General features: G+C 45.9%; 1 protein-coding gene across 1 annotated transcript in view; it reads left to right on the top strand.

Moving 5' to 3' along the window:
- FAM227A (family with sequence similarity 227 member A) overlaps positions 1 to 21,434 on the top strand; it is a 97,865-nt gene that overhangs the window by 34,496 nt on the left and 41,935 nt on the right. Inside the window, 1 exon segment of the mRNA XM_036867477.1 lies at positions 10,978 to 11,090. Within this exon segment, the coding sequence (XP_036723372.1) occupies positions 10,978 to 11,090 (113 nt within the window).

The raw sequence follows: 21,434 nt of genomic DNA, 5'->3' as shown, positions 1-21,434 counted from the left end.
TGTGTATCTATGCCATAGTTTCTTTACCCATTCATTTGTGAGTGGACAGTTAGGTTGTTTCCAGGTCTTGGCTATTGTGAATAATGCTGCAATGAACATGAGAGTGCAGATATCCCTTTGAGATAGTGATTTCATTTCCTTTGGCTGTATATCCAGAAGTGAGATTCCTGGATCATATGGTACTTCTATTTTTAATTTTTTGAGGAACTTCTATACTGCTTCCATAGTGGCTGTTCCAACTTACATTCCTATCAACAGTACACAAGAGTTTCCTTTTTTCTCACAACCTCGCCAGCATTTGTCGTCTCTTGTCTTTTTGACAATAGCCATTTTAATAGATGAGAGGTGATAATCTTATTGTGGTTTTGATTTGCATTTCCCTGATGATAGTGATGTTGAGCACCTTTTCATGTACTTGTTGGTCATTTGTATGTCTTCATTGGAAAAATGTCTATTCAGATCCTTTCTCTTTTTCTAATTGGATTGTTTGGGTTTTTTTGCTACTGAGTTGTATAAGTTCCTTACAGACTTTGAATATTATCCCCTTATTAGACATACAGTTTGGAAATATTTTCTCCCATTCTGTAGGTTGCCTTTTCATTTTGTTGCTTCTTTTGCTGTGCAGAAGCTTTTTAGTTAAACGTAGTCCCACTTGTTTATTTTTGCTTTTGTTTCTTGTCTTTTTGGTATCATACCCTCCAAAATCACTGCCGAGACCAATGTCAGGGAGCTTTTTGCCTGGGTTTTATTCTAGGAGTTTTATGATTTCAGGTCCATTTAAGTCCTTAATCCATTTTGAGTGGTGAATGGTGTAAGGGGGTCCAGTTTCATTCTTTTGCATATGAGTATCCAGTTTTCCCAACACCATTTATTGAAGAGACTATCCTTTGCCCATTGAGTATTCTTGGCTCCTTTGTTAAATATTCGTTGATCATATATGCATGGGTTTATTTCTCGGCTCTCAATTCTGTCTCATTGATCTGTTTTTCTGCTAGTACTATATTGTTTTGATTTTCATAGCTTTGAAATATGTTTATTTATTTATTTTTGTAATTTTTTTTTTTTTTTTTTGGCTGTATTGGGTCTTCGTTGCTTCGTGCAGGCTTCCTCTAGGTGCAGCGAGTGGGGGCTACTCTTCGTTGCGGTCCATGGGCTTCTCATTGCCATGGTTTCTCTTGTTGCAGAGCCTGGGCTCTAGGTGCACGGGCTTCAATAGTTGTGGCATGGGGGCTCAGTAGTTGTGGCGCACGGGCTTAGTTGCTCCGCGGCATGTGGGATCTTCCCGGACCAGAGCTCAAACCCATGCCCCCTGCATTGGCAGGCGGATTCTTAACCACTGTGCCACCAGGGAAACCCACCCTTGTTCTTGATCTTAGAGGAAAATCTTTCAACCTTTCACATTTGAGTATGATGTTAGCTGTGGGCTTTATTATGTTGAGGTATGCTCCTTCTGTACCCATTTGTTGAGAATTTGTATCATGAAAAGATGTTGAATTTTGTCAAATATTTTTCTGCATTTATTGAGATGATCATATGATTTTTATCTTTCATTTCATCAATGTGGTGTATCACATTTATTGATTTTTGTATGTCAAAGCATCCTTGTATCCTAGGGATAAATCCCACTTGATCATGGCATATGATCCTTTTAATGTGCTGTTGAATTCTGTTTGCTACTATTTTATTGAGAATTTTTATACCTAGGTCCATCAGGGATACTGGCCTGTAATTTTCTTTTCTTCTAGTATTCTTATCTGGCTTTGGCATTAGGATAATGCTGGCCTCCTTAAAAGAGTTTGGGAGTATTCCCTCCTCTTCAGTTTTGTGGAAGAGTTTGAGAAGTATTGGAGTTAAAAGTTTTGTAGAATTCATCTGTGAAGCCATCTGGACTCGGGTTTTTCTTTGTTGGGAGTTTTTTGTTTGTTTGTTTTTAACATCTTTATTGGAATATAATTGCTTTACAATGGTGTGTTAGTTTCTGCTTTATAACAAAGTGAATCTGCTATACATATACATATATCCCCATATCTCCTCCCTCTTGCATCTCCCTCCCACCATCCCTATCCCACCCCTCTAATTGGTCACAGAGCACCAAGCTGATCTCCCTGTGCTATGCGGCTGCTTCCCACTAGCTATCTATTTTACATTTGGTAGTATATATAAGTCCATGCCATTCCCTTCCCCCTCCCCACATCCTCAAGTCCATTCTCTACATCTGCGTCTTTATTCCTGTCCTGCCCCTAGGTTCTTCAGAGCCATTTTTTTTTCTTTTTTCTTTTTTCCATATATATGTGTTAGCATACGGTATTTGTTTTTCTCTTTCTGGCTTACTTCACTCAGTATAACAGTCTCTAGGTCCATCCACCTCACTATAAATAACTCCATTTCGTTTCCTTTTATGGCTGAGTAATATTCCATTGTATATATGTGCCACATCTTCTTTATTCATTCATCTGTTGATGGACACTTAGGTTGCTTCCATGTCCTGGCTATTCTAAATAGAGCTGCAGTGAACATTGTGATACATGACTCTTTTTGAATTATGGTTTTCTCAGGATATATGCCCAGTACTGGGATTGCTGGGTCGTATGGTAGTTTTATTTTTAGTTTTTTAAGGAACCTCCATACTGTTTTCCATAGTGGCTGTTTCAGTTTACATTCCTACCAACAGTGCAAGAGGGTTCCCTTTTCTCCACACCATCTCCAGCATTTATTGTTTGTAGATTTTTTGATGATGGCCATTCTGACTGGTGTGAGGTGATACCTCATTGTAGTTTTGATTTGCATTTCTCTAATGATTAGTGATGTTGAGCATCCTTTCATGTGTTTGTTGGCAATCTGTATATCTTCTTTGGAGAAATGTCTATTTAGGTCTTCGGCCCATTTTTGGATTGGGTTGTTTGTTTTTTTGATATTGAGCTGCATGAGCTGCTTCTATATTTTGGAGATTAATCCTTTGTCTGTTGATTCGTTAGCAAATATTTTCTCCCATTCTGAGGGTTGTCTTTTCATCTTGTTTATGGTTTCCTTTGCTGTGCAAAAGCTTTTAAGTTTCATTAGGTCCCATTTGTTTATTTTTGCTTTTATTTCCCTTTCTCTAGGAGGTGGGTCAAAAAGGATCTTGCTGTGATTTATGTCATAGAGTGTTCTGCCTATGTTTTCCTCTAAGAGTTTGATAGTGTCTGGCCTTACATTTAGGTCTTTAATGCATTTTGAGTTTATTTTTGTGTATGGTGTTAGGGAGTGTTCTAATTTCATTCTTTTACATGTAGCTGTCTAGTTTTCCCAGCACCACTTATTGAAGAGGCTGTCTTTTCTCCATTGTATATTCTTGCCCCCTTTGTCAAAGATAAGGTGACCATATGTGCGTGGGTTTATCTCTGGGCTTTCTATCCTGTTTCATTGATCTATATTTCTGTTTTTGTGCCAGTACCATACTGTCTTGATTACTGTAGCTTTGTAGTATAGTCTGAAGTCAGGGAGCCTGATTCCTCCAGCTCTTTTTCTTTCTCAAGATTGCTTTGGCTATTCAGGGTCTTTTGTGTTTCCACACAAATTGTGAAATTTTTTGTTCTAGTTCTGTGAAAAATGCCATTGGTAGTTTGATAGGGACTGCATTGAATCTGTAGATTGCTTTGGGTAGTATAGTCATTTTCACAATGTTGATTCTTCCAATCCAAGAACGTGGTATATCTCTCCATCTATTTGTATCATCTTTAATTTCTTTCATCAGTGTCTTATAGTTTTCTGCATACAGGTCTTTTGTCTCCTTAGGTAGGTTTATTCCTAGGTATTTTGTTGTTGTTGTTGCAATGGTAAATGGGAGTGTTTCCTTAATTTCTCTTTCAGATTTTTCATCATTAGTGTATAGGAATGCAAGAGATTTCTTGCATTAATTTTGTATCTTGCTACTTTATCAAATTCATTGATTAGCTGTAGTAGTTTTCTGGTAGCATCTTTAGGATTCTCTACGTATAGTGTCATGTCATGTGCAAACAGTGACAGTTTTACTTCTTCTTTTCTGATTTGGATTCCTTCTATTTCTTTTTCTTCTCTGATTGCTGTGGCTAAAACTTCCAAAACTATGTTGAATAATAGTGGTGAGAATGGGCAACCTTGTCTTGTTCCTGATCTTAGTGGAAATGGTTTCAGTTTTTCAGCATTGAGAACGATGTTGGCTGTGGGTTTGTCATATATGGCCTTTATTATGTTAAGTTCCCTCTATGCCTACTTTCTGGAGGTTTTTTTTTTTATCATAAATGGGTGTTGAATTTTGTCAAAAGCTTCTTCTGCATCTATTGAGATGATCATATGATTTTTCTCCTTCAGTTTGTGAATATGGTTTATCACATTGATTGATTTGTGTATATTGAAGAATCCTTGCATTCCTGGGATAAACCCCAATTGATCATAGTGTATGATCCTTTTAATGTGCTGTTGGATTCTGCTTGCTAGTATTTTGTTGAGGATTTTTGCATCTATGTTCATCAGTGATATTGGCCTGTAGTTTTCTTTTCTTGTGACATCTTTGTCTGGTTTTGGTATCAGGGTGATGGTGGCCTCATAGAATGAGTTTGGGAGTGTTCCTCCCTCTGCTATATTTTGGAAGAGTTTGAGAAGGATGGGTGTTAGCTCCTCTCTAAATGTTTGATAGAATTCGCCTGTGAATCCATCTGGTCCTGGGCTTTTGTTTGTTGGAAGATTTTTAATCACAGTTTCAATTTCAGTGCTGTGATTGGCCTGTTTATATTTTCTATTTCTTCCTGGTTTAGTCTCGGAGGTTGTGCTTTTCTAAGAATTTGTCCATTTCTTCCAGGTTGTCCATTTTATTGGCATAGAGTTGCTTGTAGTAATCTCTCATGATCCTTTGTATTTCTGCAGTGTCAGTTGTTACTTCTCCTTTTTCATTTCTAATTCTATTGATTTGAGTCTTCTCCCTTTTTTTCTTGATGAGTCTGGCTAATGGTTTATCAATTTTGTTTATCTTCTCAAAGAACCAGCTTTTAGTTTTATTGATCTTTGCTATCGTTTCCTTCATTTCTTTTTCATTTATTTCTGATCTGATCTTTATGATTTCTTTCCTTCTGCTAACTCTGGGGTTTTTTTGTTCTTCTTTCTCTAATTGCTTTAGGTGTAAGGTTAGGTTGTTTATTTGAGATGTTTCTTGTTTCTTGAGGTAGGATCGTATTGCTATAAACTTCCCTCTTAGAACTGCTTTTGCTGCATCCCATAGGTTTTGGGTCATCGTGTTTTCATTGTCATTTGTTTCTAGGTATTTTTTGATTTCCTCTTTGATTTCTTCAGTGATCTCTTGGTTAGTTAGTAGTGTATTGTTTGGCCTGCATGTGTTTGTATTTTTTACAGATTTTTTCCTGTAATGGATATCTTGTCTCATAGCGTTGTGGTCAGAAAAGATACTTGATATGATTTCAATTTTCTTAAATTTACTGAGGCTTGATTTGTGACCCAAGATATGATCTATCCTGGAGAATGTTCCATGAGCACTTGAGAAGAAAGTGTATTCTGTTGTTTTTGGATGGAATGTCCTATAAATATCAATTAAGTCCATCTTGTTTAATGTATCATTTAAAGCTTGTGTTTCCTTATTTATTTTCATTTTGGATGATCTGTCCATTGGTGAAAGTGGGGTGTTAAAGTCCCCTACTATGATTGTGTTACTGTCGATTTCCCCTTTTATGGCTGTTAGCATTTGCCTTATGTATTGAGGTGCTCCTATGTTGGGTGCATAAATATTTTTTTAAATTTACTTTTATTTATTTATTATTTTATTTTTGGCTGCATTGGGTCTTCGTTGCTGTGCGCAGGCTTTCTCTAGTTGCAGCAAGAAGGGGCTACTCTTTGTTGTGGTGCGCGAGCTTCTCATTGTGGTGGCCTCTCTTGTTGTGGAGCATGGGCTCTAGGTGTGCGGGTTTCAGTAGTTTTGGCTCGTGGGCCCTAGAGTGCAGGCTCAGTAGCTGTGGCACACAGGCTTAGTTGCTCTGCAGCACGTGGGATCTTCCCAGGCCAGGGCTCGAACTTGTGTCCCCTGCATTGGCAGGTGGATTCTTAACCACTGTGCTACCAGGGAAGTCCCTGGGTGCATAAATATTTACAATTTTTATATCTTCTTCTTGGATTGATCCCTTGATCATTATGTAGTGTCCTTCTTTGTCTCTTGTAATAGTCTTTATTTTAAAGTCTATTTTGTCTGATATGAGAATTGCTACTCCAGCTTTCTTTTGATTTCCATTTGCATGGAATATCTTTTTCCATCCCCTCACTTTCAGTCTGTATCTGTCCCTAGGTCTGAAGTGGGTCTCTTGTAGACAGCATATGTACAGCTCTTGTTTTTGTATCCATTCAGCCAGTCTCTGTCTTTTGGTTGGAGCATTTAATCCATTTACATTTAAGGTAGTTATCAATATGTGTGTTCCTATTACCATTTTCTTAATTGTTCTGGGTTTGTTATTGTAGGTCTTTTCCTTCTCTTGTGTTTCATGTCTAGAGAAGTTCCTTTAGCATTTGTTGTAAAGCTGGCTTGGTGGTGCTGAATTCTCTTAGCTTTTGCTTGTCTGTAAACGTTTTAATTTCTCCATGAAATCTGAATGAGATCCTTGCTGGGTAGAGTAATCTTGGTTGTAGGTTTTTCCCTTTCATCACTTTAAATGTGTCCTGCCACTCCCTTCTGGCTTGAAGAGTTTCTGCTGAAAGATCACCTGTTAACCTTATGGGGATTCCCTTGTATGTTATTTGTTGCTTTTCCATTACTGCTTTTAATACTTTTTCTTTGTATTTAATTTTTGATAGTTTGATTAATATGTGTCTTGGCGTGTTTCTCCTTGGATTTATCCTGTATGGGACTTTCTGTGCTTCCTGGACTTGACTGACTGTTTCCTTTCCCATATTAGGGAAGTTTTCAACTATAATCTCTTCAAATATTTTCTCAGTCCCTTTTTTTTTCTCTTCTTCTTCTGGGACCCCTATAATTTGAATGTTGGTGCATTTATTGTTGTCCCAGAGGTCTCTGAGACTGTCCTCAATTCTTTTCATTCTTTTTTCTTTATTCTGCTCTGCAGTAGTTATTTCCACTATTTTACCTTCCAGGTGACTTATCCGTTCTTCTACCTCAGTTATTCTGCTATTGATTCCTTCTAGAGAATTTTTAATTTCATTTATTGTGTTGTTCATCATTGTTTATTTACTCTTTAGTTCTTCTAGGTCCTTGTTAAACGTTTCTTGTATTTTCTCCATTCTATTTCCAAGATTTTGGATCATCTTTACTATCATTACTCTAAATTCTTTTTCAGGTAGACTGCCTATTTCCTTTTCATTTGTTTGGTCGGGTGGGTTTTTACCTTGCTCCTTCATCTGCTGCGTATTTCTCTGTCTTCTCATTTTGCTTAACTTACTGTGTTTGGGGTCTCCTTTTCTCAGGCTGCAGGTTCGTAGTTCCGTTGTTTTTGATGTCTGCCCCCAGTGGGTAAGGTTGGTTCCGTGGGTTGTGTAGGCTTCCTGGTGGAGGGGACTGGTGCCTGTGTGCTGGTGGATGAGGCTGGATCTTGTCTTTCTGGTGGGCAGGACTGCGTCCGGTGGTGTGTTTTGGGGTGTCTGTGAACTTATTATGACTTTAGGCAGCCTCTCTGCTAATGGGTGGGGTTGTGTTCCTGTCTTGGTAGTTGTTTGGCATAGGGTGTCCAGCACTGTAGCTTGCTGGTCATTGAGTGGAGCTGGGTCTTAACATTGAGACAGGGAGAACTTTCGCCGTTTGATATTACATGGGGCTGGGAGGTCTCTGGTGGACCGGTGTCCTGAACTCGGCTCTCCCACCTCAGAGGCTCAGGCTTGACCCTGGCCGGAGCACCAAGACCGTGTCAGCCACATGACTCAGAAGAAAAGGGAGAAAAACGAAAGAGAGAGAGAGAGAGAGAGAGAGGGAGAGGGAGAGAAAGAAAAATAAAGTTATTAAAATAAAAACTAAAAAACTATTATTAAAAATAAAAAAATTTAAAAGTAATAAAATTTTTAAAAAAAGAAAGAAGAGAGCAACCAAACCAAAAAACAAATCCACCAATGATAACAAGAGCTAAAAACTATACTAAAAAAAAAAACAAAAACCGACAGACAGAACCCTAGGACAAATGGTAAAAGCAAAGCTATATAGAGAAAATCACACAAAGAAGCATACACATACACACTCACAAAAAGAGGAAAAGGAAAAAAAAAAATATATATATATATAAAAAAAAGGAAGAGAGCAACCAAATCAATAAACAAATCTACCAATAATAATAAACTCTAAATACTAAACTAAGATAAACATAAAACCAGGAACAAATTAGACATAGAAAGCAAACCCCAAGTCTACAGTTGCTCCCGAAGTCCACCACCTCAGTTTTGGGATGATTCGTTGTCTATGCAGGTATTCCACAGATGCAGGTACATCAAGTTGACTGTGGAGATTTAATCCGCTGCTCCTGGGGCTGCTGGGAGAAATTTCCCTTTCTCTTCTTTGTTCGCACGGCTCCTGGAGTTCAGCTTTGGATTTGGCCCAGCTTCTGCATGTAGGTCGCCTGAGGGCATCTGTTCCCCACTCAGATAGGACGGGGTTAAAGGAGCAGCTGATTAGGGGGCTCTGTCTCTCTCAGGCCGGGGGGAGGGAGGAGTACGGAATGCGGGGCGAGCCTGCGGCGGCAGAGGCCGACATGTGTTATCCTGGGGAAGTTGTCCCTGGATCACGGGACCTGGCAGTGGCGAGCTGCACAGGCTCCCGGGAGGGGCGGTGTGGATAGTGACCTGTGCTCGCACACAGGCTTCTTGGTGGCGGCAGCAGCAGCCTTAGCGTCTCATGCCCATCTCTGGGGTCCGCGCTGATAGCCGCGGCTCGCGCCCGTCTCTGGAGCTCGTTTAGGCGGTGCTCTGAATCCCTTCTCCTCGGGCACTGTGAAACAATGGTCTCTTGCCTCTTAGGCAGGTCCAGACTTTTTCCCGGACTCCCTCCCGGCTAGCTGTGGTGCACTAGCCCCCTCAGGCTGTGTTCACGCCGCCAACCCCAGTCCTCTCCCTGCGATCCAACCGAAGCCCGAGCCTCAGCTCCCAGCCCCCGCCCGCCCCGGCAGGTGAGCAGACAAGCCTCTCCGGCTGGTGAGTGCTGGTCGGCACCGATCCTCTGTGCGGGAATCTCTCCGCTTTGCCCTCCGCACCCCTGTGGCTGCGCTCTCCTCCGTGGCTCCGAAGCTTCCCCCCTCCACCACCCACAGTCTCCACCCGTGAAGGGACTTCCTAGTGTGTGGGAACCTTTCCTCCTTCACAGCTCCCTCCCACTGGCGCAGGTCCCATCCCTATTCTTTTGTCTCTGTTTTTTTCTTTTTTCTTTTGCCCTACCCCGGTACGTGGGGAGTTTCTTGACTTTTGGGAAGTCTTCTGCCAGCGTTCAGAAGGTGTTCTATAGTTGTTCCACATGTAGATGTATTTCTGATGTATTTGTGGGGAGGAAGGTGATCTCCACGTCTTACTCCTCTGCCATCTTGAACTATATTCCCTATTTCTTGATAATTCAGTCTTAGTAGGTTGTATGTTTCTAGGAATGTATCTATTTCTCCTAGGTAGTTAGGGAAAGTTTTATATCAGATGCCAACCAAGGGCCAGTCTTGCAAACAGGCTTTTTTAAGGACAGTAGGCTTGAGACTGCTATGTTGACTATTTTCTGCACACCTATTCAGTCCTTTTAACATATGCAGCATCAAAGAAGTCCTAAAGGAAACAAATGGGGGAGCAGGTATTCAGACCCAGGCTGTCCCACTGCAAAGCTAGGTCTTTGACCACTATGCCATCTTGCCTCCCATTCTCTGACTCTTTTCTTTCTGTTCCTTCTTCCTATTCCCCTTTTTGTCTAAGACTGTGCCTCCTTCCCCTAATCCACCCCCAGTAATAAACCTCCTGTCTGCTTTCTTTGTCCAATGAAGACAGCAGCTTTGCATAAGGGCTCAAATTTTTCAAGTAATCTTTGGTCTTTTCCTTCCTAAATCAAATAACTGCGAGAGATAGTGGAATTTCTCTAATATCTGAGGATTCAGGCTCCAAGAAGTCAGGACTCTGAAACAAATGGTTCCCTTAAAAGAAAAGTATTAGCCCCATAAGCATCGCCATCGAATATTTTGGGCAAAGCCATTTCTGGTACTCAGCAAAGTGTAATAGTATGGTTTTTTGTTTGTTTTTATAAATTTATTTATTTATTTATTTTTGGCTGTGTTGGGTCTTTGGTGCTGTGCGCAAGCTTCTCATTGAGGTGGCTTCTCTTGTTGCGGAGCACGGGCTCTAGGTGCACAGGCTTCAGTAGTTGTGGCACGTGGGCTCAGTAGTTGTGGCTTGCGGGCTCTAGAGCACAGGCTCAGTAGTTGTGGCGCATGGGCTTAGTTGCTCCGCAGCACGTGGGATCTTCCCGGACCAGGGCTCGAACCCATGTCCCCTGCGTTGGCAGGCAGATTCTTAACCACTGCACCACCAGGGAAGCCCAGCGAAGTGTAATAGTATGTTGAACAAACATTTACTAAGTGCCTATTTATTGTGTGCCAGGTCCAATACTAAGCCCTGGAGGTGCAAAGATGAATCAGACCCAGCCCCTGCCTTCAAGGCAGAGGAGATAGACAGGAAAACAAATAATTACTATGCCTTCACATCTGTGTAGCATGTCACAGGTTCACACGTGTGTGGTGTGATCTGATCCTCACACTCACGCTGTCAGGAGGGCAGGGTGGGCATCGCATCTCCATTTTCCAGGTGAAGAAACCAAAGTCTCGTAGAGAGGAAGTGGCTCACTCAAGGCTACAAGGCCAGTACTGGGGGGAGGGAGGAGGGATAATGCTGGAAGCCCAGCCTCCCCGGGACCAGCAGGGGCATCTCAGAGGCCTCTGTCTTCCATTTTCTGCCTCCCTTTCTCTTTTGCAGAAGTTTTCACGATCACTCTTGACTCCCTCTTAGGTATATATCCTTGCCCACACAGCTATAATAGCTGGGACTACTCGAAACTGGATCCAGAGAGATTCCGGAGAGAAGAATTAATGTTGCAGAGAAAAAGACTGCTGAAGGGTAAGGTGCCAGCTAGGGACTTCCGTCCCCTCTGTCCCCTGCCACACCCAGCTACCATCTAGTCCGGGCTGGGAGGGGCCTTAATACTGAAACCCTCAGGCTTGGTTCTCTCTCACGTACCCCATACTACCCTCCAAAATGACTGAAATGTTAATGCTTAGCAACTGTAGAGTCAGCACACCAGAAGTGCTGGGATGTGTGGGAATTTTAAAATAATAGATGTCAGTTATTAGGTGTCTACCACGTGCCAGGCACCAGGTATCCTTTTATATATATATATATAAATTTATTTATTTTATTTTTTTATTTTTGGCTGCATTGGGTCTTTGTTGCTGCGTGCGGGCTTTCTCTAGTTGCGGTGAGCAGGGACTACTCTTCGTTGCGGTGCACAGGCTTCTCATTGCGGTGGCTTCTCTTGTTGCGGAGCACGGGCTCTAGACACGGGGGCTTCAGTAGTTGTGGCACATGGGCTCAGTAGTTGTGGGTCACAGGCTCAAGAACGCAGGCTCAGTAGTTGTGGCGCACGGGCTTAGTTGCTCTGCGGCATGTGGGATCTTCCCGGACCAGGGCTTGAACCCATGTCCCCTGCATTGGCAGGCGGATTCTCAACCACTGCGCCACCAGGGAAGCCCCAGGTATCCTTTTGATTTAATCCTCACAACGGCCAGCTGAAGTACACATTAAATCCACTTCACAGGTGAGGAAACCAGAGTTCAGAGAAGCAACTTGCCCGAAGCCAACTTTCTTTTCGCAATTAACAGACACGTAAAGAGCGCCACGTGCCAGGCGCTGTGCGAAATAAACACTGGGAACATGGCGTGGAGGCAAGCACAGCCTCCGCTGTGTGGTCTAGTGGGAAATCGAGGTCAGGCAGTTATCCTACAGTGGACTGGGCACTGGTGACGGGTATACAGGGTGCTGAGGCAGCAGGAGGCGGGGGACCCCGTCCAGCCCTGAGAAAGTCAGTAAGTGGCAGGAGAAGCGGAGGACCACTGTGTTCCAGGCAGAGGGGACGGCAAGTGAGAAGACCCACAGGCACTGAGGGGACAGAGAGGCAGTCCTCGTGGCAACAGTGAGGCAGTCCCCGTGGCAACAGTGAAAGGACTCTGATGGGCAACCAGCCTGTGGGTGGCTAAACCAGGATTCAGCTCAGGACTGTGAAGCCAGGGCGACGCCTCCTTGGGTTAGGATAAATTTACATCCTCCAGCTGGGGGCTGTCTGCCCCTTTTTAATTTTTTTAGAAATTCACGTTCTTATTGATTGATTGATTGATTGATTGATTGATTGCTGTGTTGGGTCTTCGTTTCTGTGCGAGGGCTTTCTCTAGTTGTGGCAAGCGGGGACCACTCTTCATCGCGTTGCGCGGGCCTCTCACTGTCGCGGCCTCTCTTGTTGCGGAGCACAGGCTCCAGACGCGCAGGCTCAGCAATTGTGGCTCACGGGCCCAGTCGCTCCGCGGCATGTGGGATCTTCCCAGACCAGGGCTCGAACCCGCGTCCCCTGCACCGCCAGGCAGATTCCCAACCACTGCGCCACCAGGGAAGCCCCCTGTCTGCCCCTTTTTATGGGGCACCCCAGGGATGCAGCAAAGCCTCGTCTTTAATGGTCAGTAGAACCCAGGGGGCAGACAACATCTGGCTAATCAAACCCCCGTAGCAACATCTAGGACCCTGTGGAGGGGATAGGAGTGAGGAGAGTTTTTTTTTTTTCTTAAATATGGTGAAAACAGTTCATACTGTCAAAGAGCACGTATCTGAGCACCTAGCAGTAATCTGAATAAAAATAATGCTAATGCACACGTCATGCTCTGCACCAGCCACTGTTTGACTTGTGTCATTCCCCACCGCAGCTTTATGAGAAATCCTGTCACCTCCATCTTACAGCGAGAACTGAGGTGCAGAGAGGTTTGTGTGCCCAGGGTTTTTCAGCACAGTTGGGGAGCCAGGATTTTGTCCAGATAGGCTAATCAGTCTCCTGCTTCGGTCAGTCTGGCTTCTCTGACTAGGTAAACCATTCCCCTCCCTCAGTCTAATGCCCTCGGGGAAAGCAAGGGTGCTAGGCAGGAAGGAGGGACCTCCCAAGAGGCAGTGCTGTCTCACCGTGGTGAGCTTCCTATCCCTGGGGGGCCCTGGCAGAGCTGCCGCATGCTGCCTAAAAGGTTCCGTGTTGGGTGGGAAGTTGGGTGACGTGTCCCCTAAAGACCCTCTCTCTGAAGCCTGGAAAACTGCAGTTAGGATTGTGGCTAGGTTAAACTAGGGTGGGGGAATTGTCCCCAAGGCCATGTTAACTTTCGGTAATTCCCTAGGACACACGCAGGACTCAGTGTGTAGTTGTACTCACCGCTGTGATCTATGGCAGCGAAAGGGCACAAAGCACAATCTGCAAAGGGAAAAGACACGTGGAGCAAAGTCCAGTAAAACCAGCACAAGCTTGCAAGAGTCCTTTCCCGCAGAGTCACACAGGACCCGCTTTAATTCCCCCAGCGAGTTGTGACAACTCGTGTGACATGTTGCCTGTCAGAGGAGCTCGTTAGGGACCCCAATGCCCAGGGTTTTACTGGGGGCTGATCACATAGGCGCTCCCCTGTGTGATCACATACCCAGATTCCAAACTCCCAGAAGGAAAGTGGGTATTCAGCGTAAACCACATTGTTTGCACAGACAGTTTGGGCACAGTGAACCGCTCTTATCAGTGGTGGGAGCCCTCCCGAAAGCTACATCCCCAGATGCCAATCAAGGGCCAACCTTGCAATCAGGACTTTTCAAGGACAGTAGTCAGGACTGCTGTGTTAACGCTTTTCTGCACAGTTGTGAAGATGGACGTGAAGCCATAAGAAGGATGGAAACTCATGGAAATTCAAGAGCTTTCAAGCACAGTAGGACAGGCCAGGAGGAGACTGGAGCTGGGGCGGGTTCCAGATTCTAAGCAGCTCTAAGCATCTAGCAGCCAGCATTTGTAGATGTTCCATTTAGAAGTAAGAAATCAAGAGGAGGATCAGGTCTGTGGAGAAAGGCTATACGTTCACTTTTAGATGATGAGTTTGAGGGAAGGGTGGAACATCAGGTGGAGACGTCTAAGACATTGTTGGTGATACGGCTAGGGGAGAGATCAGGGCTGGGACTCCCGACTGAGGATTTATTCAAATAGATGTGTTTGTAGAAATTACCTCTAAATGGGAATATCAAAGAAGGGAGAAGACAAGGAGGCTGAGGTCAGAGCCTTGGGGACCTCCTACACGCAGGAGGCAGCAGAAAGAGAAATCAGAGGCAGGAGGAGCCCAGAAAGAATAGGGCTGTGGCAGCCAAGGTGGGCTATACTGAGGGGTGGTCAGTGGTGCCACCTGCTACAGAGAGTACCACAGAACCAGGCCTAGGAGGAAGCCATGGAATCATACAGTTAGGTTGTTGGTGATCTTTATATATCGGCTTTATTGAAACCTAATTTACATAACATAAAATTAACCCTTTTGAAATGTGTAATTCAGTGATTTTTAGTGTATTCACATCACCACTAATTCCAATACATTCCCATCATCCCCCTCCAAAAAAAACCCTGTTAGGGAACTTTGAAACAGCTATTAACATCAGGTGGTAAAAGGCGGGGCCCAGATTTCAGGGAAAGTGATACAGAAGAGAAAACAGAGTAGAGAAAGGTGTGCTGGAGGAATTAACAGGGTTGGGGGTAGGAGAGCCACCCTTGTTCGCTCTTAGATGCCAGATGAAAAGAGCGGAAATAGAATGGGTAGGGGAGGAGGGCAGGGTAGTTCAGCAGGCCCTTCTCCCGTGAGGCCTCCTCCCTGGGGTTGGTTTCCTGGCTCAGGAGGCAGGCTGCTGGGCCTTCACCTCTCTGCCCCACGTGGCTCCCGTGGTGTGGCAAAGACTCGCTGCTCTAAGTGTGGTCCAAGGACCAGCAGCATCGACGTCTCTCTAGATCGACTAAAGCAGAGCCTGCAGTTTGCAGGGGTCTCCCAGGGATCTGTAAGCACATTCCAGTTTGAGAAGTCCTGGTCCAGGGCACAAGGGAAGAGCATACCTGGCAGCCCTTAGGGAAGAGTATGGCTGCAGTTATCAGCTGGAAATTATAATAGCCACCACTTATTTTTCTAAGCATTTGCAGCTACCGACTCAAAAGGTTTGCTTTCCCAGCAGTCGTCATGGACACACAGGAATTTCAAAGTGAAAAAAAAAAATCTAACCTGGAAATTGTCTTCAAATTTAATGACATTTCAATGAATATTAAATTTAACATCTTAAGAGGTTGATAAATTGTTACTCTTTTAAGTGTTTAGTCCAACATTTATTCATTTCAGTTGTGCAAAGTTCTGAGTTTTTGTTTTTCTTTTGAAGCCAGTGCTTTTTTTGTTTTTTCTTATGGGTTGAGTGCTTGCCCTGTGTACTCTCTGCATACATCATTTTCTTTAATTGGCTCATCAGCCCTTCAAGGTAGTTAGTATTCACACCCTTTAACAGAATCAGAGATGTTAGGTAATTTGCCCGAGGTCACTCAGCAGGTGGAATAACCGAGAGGCTCTGCTTTGTCTGAGGGCAGTCCTCTTGCTGTTGCTGTCGCCTCCAGGGAGGGGGGCTGTCTCAAAGCTCCTGCTCTGCAGTGTCACCCCCAAGACAAGAAGGAACTGAAGAACTACTTTTTTTCTCTTCCCTAGAAAGAGATTTTTCTTTCCTCACTTCTAGGAGATACTCCGGCCGGAAGTCCCCCCAGAGCAGGAAGGTCTGCTGCCCTCAGGTGAGTGTGAGGCACAGCCCAGACCCCTTGGAGCCCCCTAAGCTTCAGTGACTTCCGGTTGGTTCCGCATCTCTGCACTCCCTGCCCCATCATCTCGGGGAGGGGCCCTGCTACTCCTCCAGATATACATGGATGAGTGGGGCACTAAAGGGTAGCCAGAAATGCAAGGACTTGGGGGAGAGAGGAAAGGAAGCAATCTTCAAGTGTAGGCCACAACACAGGTGCTTCTGTATCTTCTCCTCCCCAATGACCCTCATCTCCAGCCTGAACCTGGCCCTCCTCCCGACACCTCCTTGTTCCTCTCTGCCCAGTTCTTCTTCCCTGCTGCGTAGCACCCAGCACCACCACTCCTCTCCCTTCCACTCCCAACACCCCAGGTTGAGCTCCCTTCACTAGTGCAGTAGGCTCCTGTCTCCCTCAGGCTCTCATACCCCGCAGTGTTTTCAAAACACAAATCTGATTACATCATCCTGTCACCACCTGGCCCTGCCCTACTCCCCCCAGCCCTAAACACCGTCCTCTCAGCCCAAAGGAAAAACGCCTTCCAAGCCTCGGAAAGCTTCCTCCTGCCTTGGGGTAGACGGCCCTGCGGGACCCTGCCATGTCTGGCCAGCCCTGTTGCCACCCTCCCGGACTCTGGGGCTCCTGCTGCAGGGACCTTTTTCCTTGTAGACACCACACCCCCTACCTATACCTGGCCTCTGGACCTGCCGTTCCTTTTGTCCCAGGAAAGATCCCTCCACCGCTGCCCTCACCATTGTCAGCATCTCCTCCCACTGGTAGCTCGAAATCATCCAACGCTACCAACCAAGGCCTATTTTTTTCTGATAAATGTCCAGGCAAACTAAGAATGAGGCCTTCCACTGCCTGTTGTCATAAATAACACCTTACTGGCACACAGTCACAGCTGCTGGTTGATTATCGCCTTTGACTCTGCGGCAGAGTTGAGTGGTTGCTATAGAGAATCAGTGGCTTGCAAAGCCGGAAACATTTACTCTCTGGCTCTTTGCAGAAGTTTGTCGTCCCTGTTTTAGGGGACACATACTTATCCTTCCATCTCAGCTGAGGCCCTCGTCCTCAGGGTCGGCTGTCTTGACCCTGGTCTGGATTTGGATCCTTGTCGTCTGTGCTCACATCCCTCTCCTTCAGACCACTTATGTAGCTATTCGGTCATGACTCTGATCACGGCGCTCTCCCCAGCTACTCTTTGAGCTCTGGACTGACGTCCAGTTTCTCGTGCTTCATTCTTAACAAGTAGCTTATGAGACTTGATCTGCTGTTAGAACAGCCTTCCCCCTTTGTTTGGTGCAAAGCTGGGAGTGTTTCCACCCTGGAACCTTCACCAAAAGAGTGTTTGGGATGGGTGGAGGTGTGCCTTTCTTCTGTAAAGTGGGATTAAGGGATACTGCCAACACCTGCACATTCTCAGGACGATCACTCACAGAAAACAGTAACTAAGGAAACTTGAGGATCTGGAAATGGGTGTTCTTAGAACCGGCAGTCCCACTATTCCTTGGAAAGTCTTCGTGTCCCCACAGGGGTTGACGATCTCTGCCTAGGAGCCTGGTCTCACGGGTTCAGATTCTAGCTGTGCAGACTTAGACAAGTTACTTAACTCTCCTAAGACTTGGTTTCTGCAGGTGTGAAATGAGCACAGTAACAGCAGTGCTTTCTTCCTGGCACCACGAAGGTTGCAGCACACTGACTGTGCGGCTGGGCTCCCTGTAGATCCACAGCCACACGTCTCAGCTGGGCACTCAGCCCTGCCCGCCTGCGCTACCACGCTTCCCCAGCCCGTCCAGGCTCCCACTCCTCCAAAGCCTTATTTCACTCTGTTCCCTTTGCAGAATTCTCCGGCTGCAGTCATCCTTTCCCCCGCACCCTCCACCCCAGCATCTCCCAGGGAATGTCTTAATTGAGAAATTAGAAGCAGTCAGCAGTAAGGCCCTCGCCTGCCGACCACGAAACAGCCTGCCCCCATCTGTACCTTCGCCGCCCGCCAACCCGGAGCCTGTGGAGGAAGGGCCCTGCCCCCCACTTGTGCTCGGACCTCGCCCCCTCGGCTTCCACTCCTGCACTTGGCACCCTCTTTCTTACATCATCGTTTTCCCCCGCTCTGTTGGATCACGCCCACCGTTGAACAGTCCTGCTCTAGCATCTCTTGCCTTTGCAAAGAAAATCCCCTTTGTCTCTGCACCCCCATTTCTTGCTGCCTTTCCCACAGAATTTCTTGAAAGACTCGTCTGCACCAGCATCTCTTTTCCTCAGCCACTCCAGTGGGTTCCTGCCCTCCGTGTGCCTCTGCACCTGCTCTGGCCAACCTCGCCTGGCCCCTAATCTGTACACTCTTCTGGTCTGTGTCATGTGGTGGGCTGCTCCCATCTTCATTTTGGGGGGGGGGGCTGCGTTGGGTCTTTGTTGCTGCGCGCGGGCTTTCTCTAGTTGCGGCGAGTGACGGCTACTCTTCGTTGCAGTGCGCGGGCTTCTCAGTGCAGGGGCTTCTCTTGTGGAGCACGGGCTCTAGGCACACGGGCTTCAGTAGTTGTGGCACATGGGTTCAGTAGTTGTGGCGCACGGGCTTAGTTGCTCCGCGGCATGTGGGATCTTCCCAGACCAGGGCTCGAACCCGTGTCCCCTGCATTGGCAGGCGGATTCCTAACCACTGCGCCACCAGGGAAGTCCCTCCCATCTTCTTGAAATGCCTTTTTCTCTTAGCTTCTACGTTGCCAGACTTTTTCAAGGGTCTTCCTTCCCGGCTGGCTCCCTGTCTCATCAGTCAGCTCTAGCCTGGCTCCTTCCCTTTCTATCTATATATTCTTCCCAGCTGGTCTCATCTGGTCTGGTGGCTTTAAATACCACGCATATGCCAGTAACACCCAAATCTCCCTCCACACCCTGGCCTCGCTTGGGACTTAGGCAGGTCTATCCAGCTGCCCTGTTGGCCTCCCTGGGAGGCTCTCAACTTAGCAAGGGGAGGGGAGAGCACTGATTCCCAGCCCCCGCGTCACTCCTCTCCTGGCTCGTGGCAGTAGCCTCTTCCTAGGCTCCTTTCCTTCACTCTTAGCCCCAGCCATGTCGCCACACAGCGACCAGAGTGACCTTTGACAGACAGATACCAGACGAGGTTGCTCCCTGCTTAAACCTCAGCAGCTTCTCCCGTGGCCTTCAAGTGAATTCCAGACCCCTTAGCCTGACCTGAACCACCCTGCAGAATCCAGCCACCATCTCTCTCTCCCCAGCCTCCTCACTTCCATTCCCTCACTGCACTTCCTTCTGCCTCTGGGGCGCTCCAGGCCTGTGCCCAGTTGCGTCACTAGCTGTCGCCTTTGCCTGGAACGTGCTTTCCTCGGGGCTCCTGAGGGAAGGGCTGGCTCCTTCTTGTCCTTCAGATTCCAGTTTTCTGTCATTGCCTTAGTGGCGTCCCTGGCCCCCCAGCCACTCTCTGTCATCACGTTGCCTATTATGATTCCTCGGACAGTGCTTATCACGCTCTGCTATTCTTCCTGCAGGATTTATATGTTGTTTAGTATCTGTCTCCCCCTATTTGAATGTAAACTCCATGAGAGCAAGACCTCTTTTCCTTTATCCCTGTTCTATCTCAAGCTCCTAGAATAGACCATGTACAAAGAAGACACTCAACAAATATCTCTTGACTTCACAAAGGAGGTCATCTATGTAAACTCTTCACCCTGTGCTTAGTGTATAATGGTGCTCTATAAACGTCAGCTTCCAAAAGTATAGACAAAACAGGCACTGTGGAGGGACAGCTGTCACTCCCAGACCGAGATCAAAATATTATTCAGTGTTTTTGCACTGCCTGTCACAACCGTGTCAAACACATGTATTTTCTTGTACTGGAATACGTAAAATCTTCTGACAGTTATTTCAGAAACCCAGCTAAGAGAGTCAGTTTTCTTCTCCAGAAATAGAAATAATCAAAAGCTTTCCAGCCTTAAAAGCAGCTGAAGTTTTACTGGGCAAACCAGGATGGAGGGAGTCATCAAATTCCTCTTGCGGGCAGATCCTCTCTCTTCTTTTTAGCAAACATGCTTTCCCATCTGCTCAAGGAAATAGTTGGCTGTGTTCAAAACGTGCTTTTCAATGGCAGCAATCTGTCTGGGAGTCCACAGTTCGGGGGAATGAATGGCAGTCACTTTAAGTCTCTGACCTGTGGTTTGCCCTTCTCCCACTTCGTGTTGAGAATTTGCACAGTGGGAATGAAAAAGCATCTAACGGTATATCTGACTTCTGCCATGAGGCTCAGCTATAAATAAGGGCTCCTACCTATTAGAGACCGGGTCATTCGTTCATTTAATAAAATGAGAGAATTGTCAAATAAGACCTTTGTAAGGAGGAATCATCATCAGAGTTCTTATTTGCAAACAACGGAATCTACTCCAGCTACTTTAAACAGGAAGAATGTATTAAAGGGTATTAGTGGTGCACGGCTCCCCAGGATGGGCCAGTGCTTTGGTTTCAAATGCCATGCCACCAAGAACGATGCCCAAACCATACACCCCTGCAAAGGTACGCTAATGTGCACCGACCGATGGTAGTGGGGACTGATGCTCAAAATTCCACTCTGCTTTCCTTGAAAAGCCAGTTGCCCCTGTCAACAGTCTCTCCAAAAGCTAGAGTCTCGTTGGTTCCCCACTTCCCCACATTGCTCATTTCCAACTTGAAGTCTCAGGCAGGTGCGTTGCCTCTGAGGGCTAGAGCCTAGGTAAAATGTCTGCACCCAGCCACAAAAGAAGCTGGGAGAGCAGCTTAAGTCTTTCACTTTGGGGCCTGGGTCTCATGAACGTGGAGAACATGTGACAAATGACACCCCCAGAAAGTGCCATTTGAGCTGAGAACCAAAGGATGAGAAGGAGTCAGCCATTAGAAGAGTGAATGAAAGAACCTTCCAGGAAAAGGGAACAGCATGTGCAAAGGCCCTGAGGCAAAAAAAAAAAATAAAAGGGAGTTGAGCTATTCAGGGAACAGAGAGAAGGCCCGTGACGCTGTAGCCCAGTGTGTGTGTGTGTGTGTGGAAGAGGGGCAGGAGTCGAGGCTGGAGAAGTAGCAGGGGCTGGATCTTGCAGAGTTGGGCGGGTCATAGTAAGAAGTATGGATATAATTTCAGTGCTGTGGGAATCCATTGAAATAAGGGGATGACATGATCTGATTTCTATTTTTTAAAAGATCACAATGTCTTCTGAATATGGAGAATATAATTGAGAGGGGGACAGAAGACCAGTTAGGAGGCTTTTGCAGTTGTCTAAGGAAGAGGCAGTGAGAGCAGGAGGCAAGAAGCAGAGAGATCTGGAAGGTGTTTTGGAGATGGATATTTCAGCACTTGCTAATGGATTGGCTTTGGGAGTGGGGAGGAGGGGGGAAAATGGGAGGAGTCAAGGATGCGTCCCAGTGTGTGGCTTAAGCAGCTGAAGGTGTGCGGGGTTTGTGAGATGGAAAGTGAAGGGTCAGGGGTGGGGGAAAACTATCAAGTTCAGTTTTGAACTTGTTAACTTTAATATGCCTGTGAGAAGTGCAAATGGAGATGTCAAGTAGGTAGTTAAACATGCAAGGCTAGACCAGAGGAGAGGCCAGGGTTAGAGAAAAAACA

Source organism: Balaenoptera musculus, chromosome 10 (assembly GCF_009873245.2).
Source record: "Balaenoptera musculus isolate JJ_BM4_2016_0621 chromosome 10, mBalMus1.pri.v3, whole genome shotgun sequence".
Taxonomy (NCBI): domain Eukaryota; kingdom Metazoa; phylum Chordata; class Mammalia; order Artiodactyla; family Balaenopteridae; genus Balaenoptera; species Balaenoptera musculus.
Note: the sequence above shows the minus strand (reverse complement) of the source record. Positions and strands in the feature narration are given on the sequence as shown.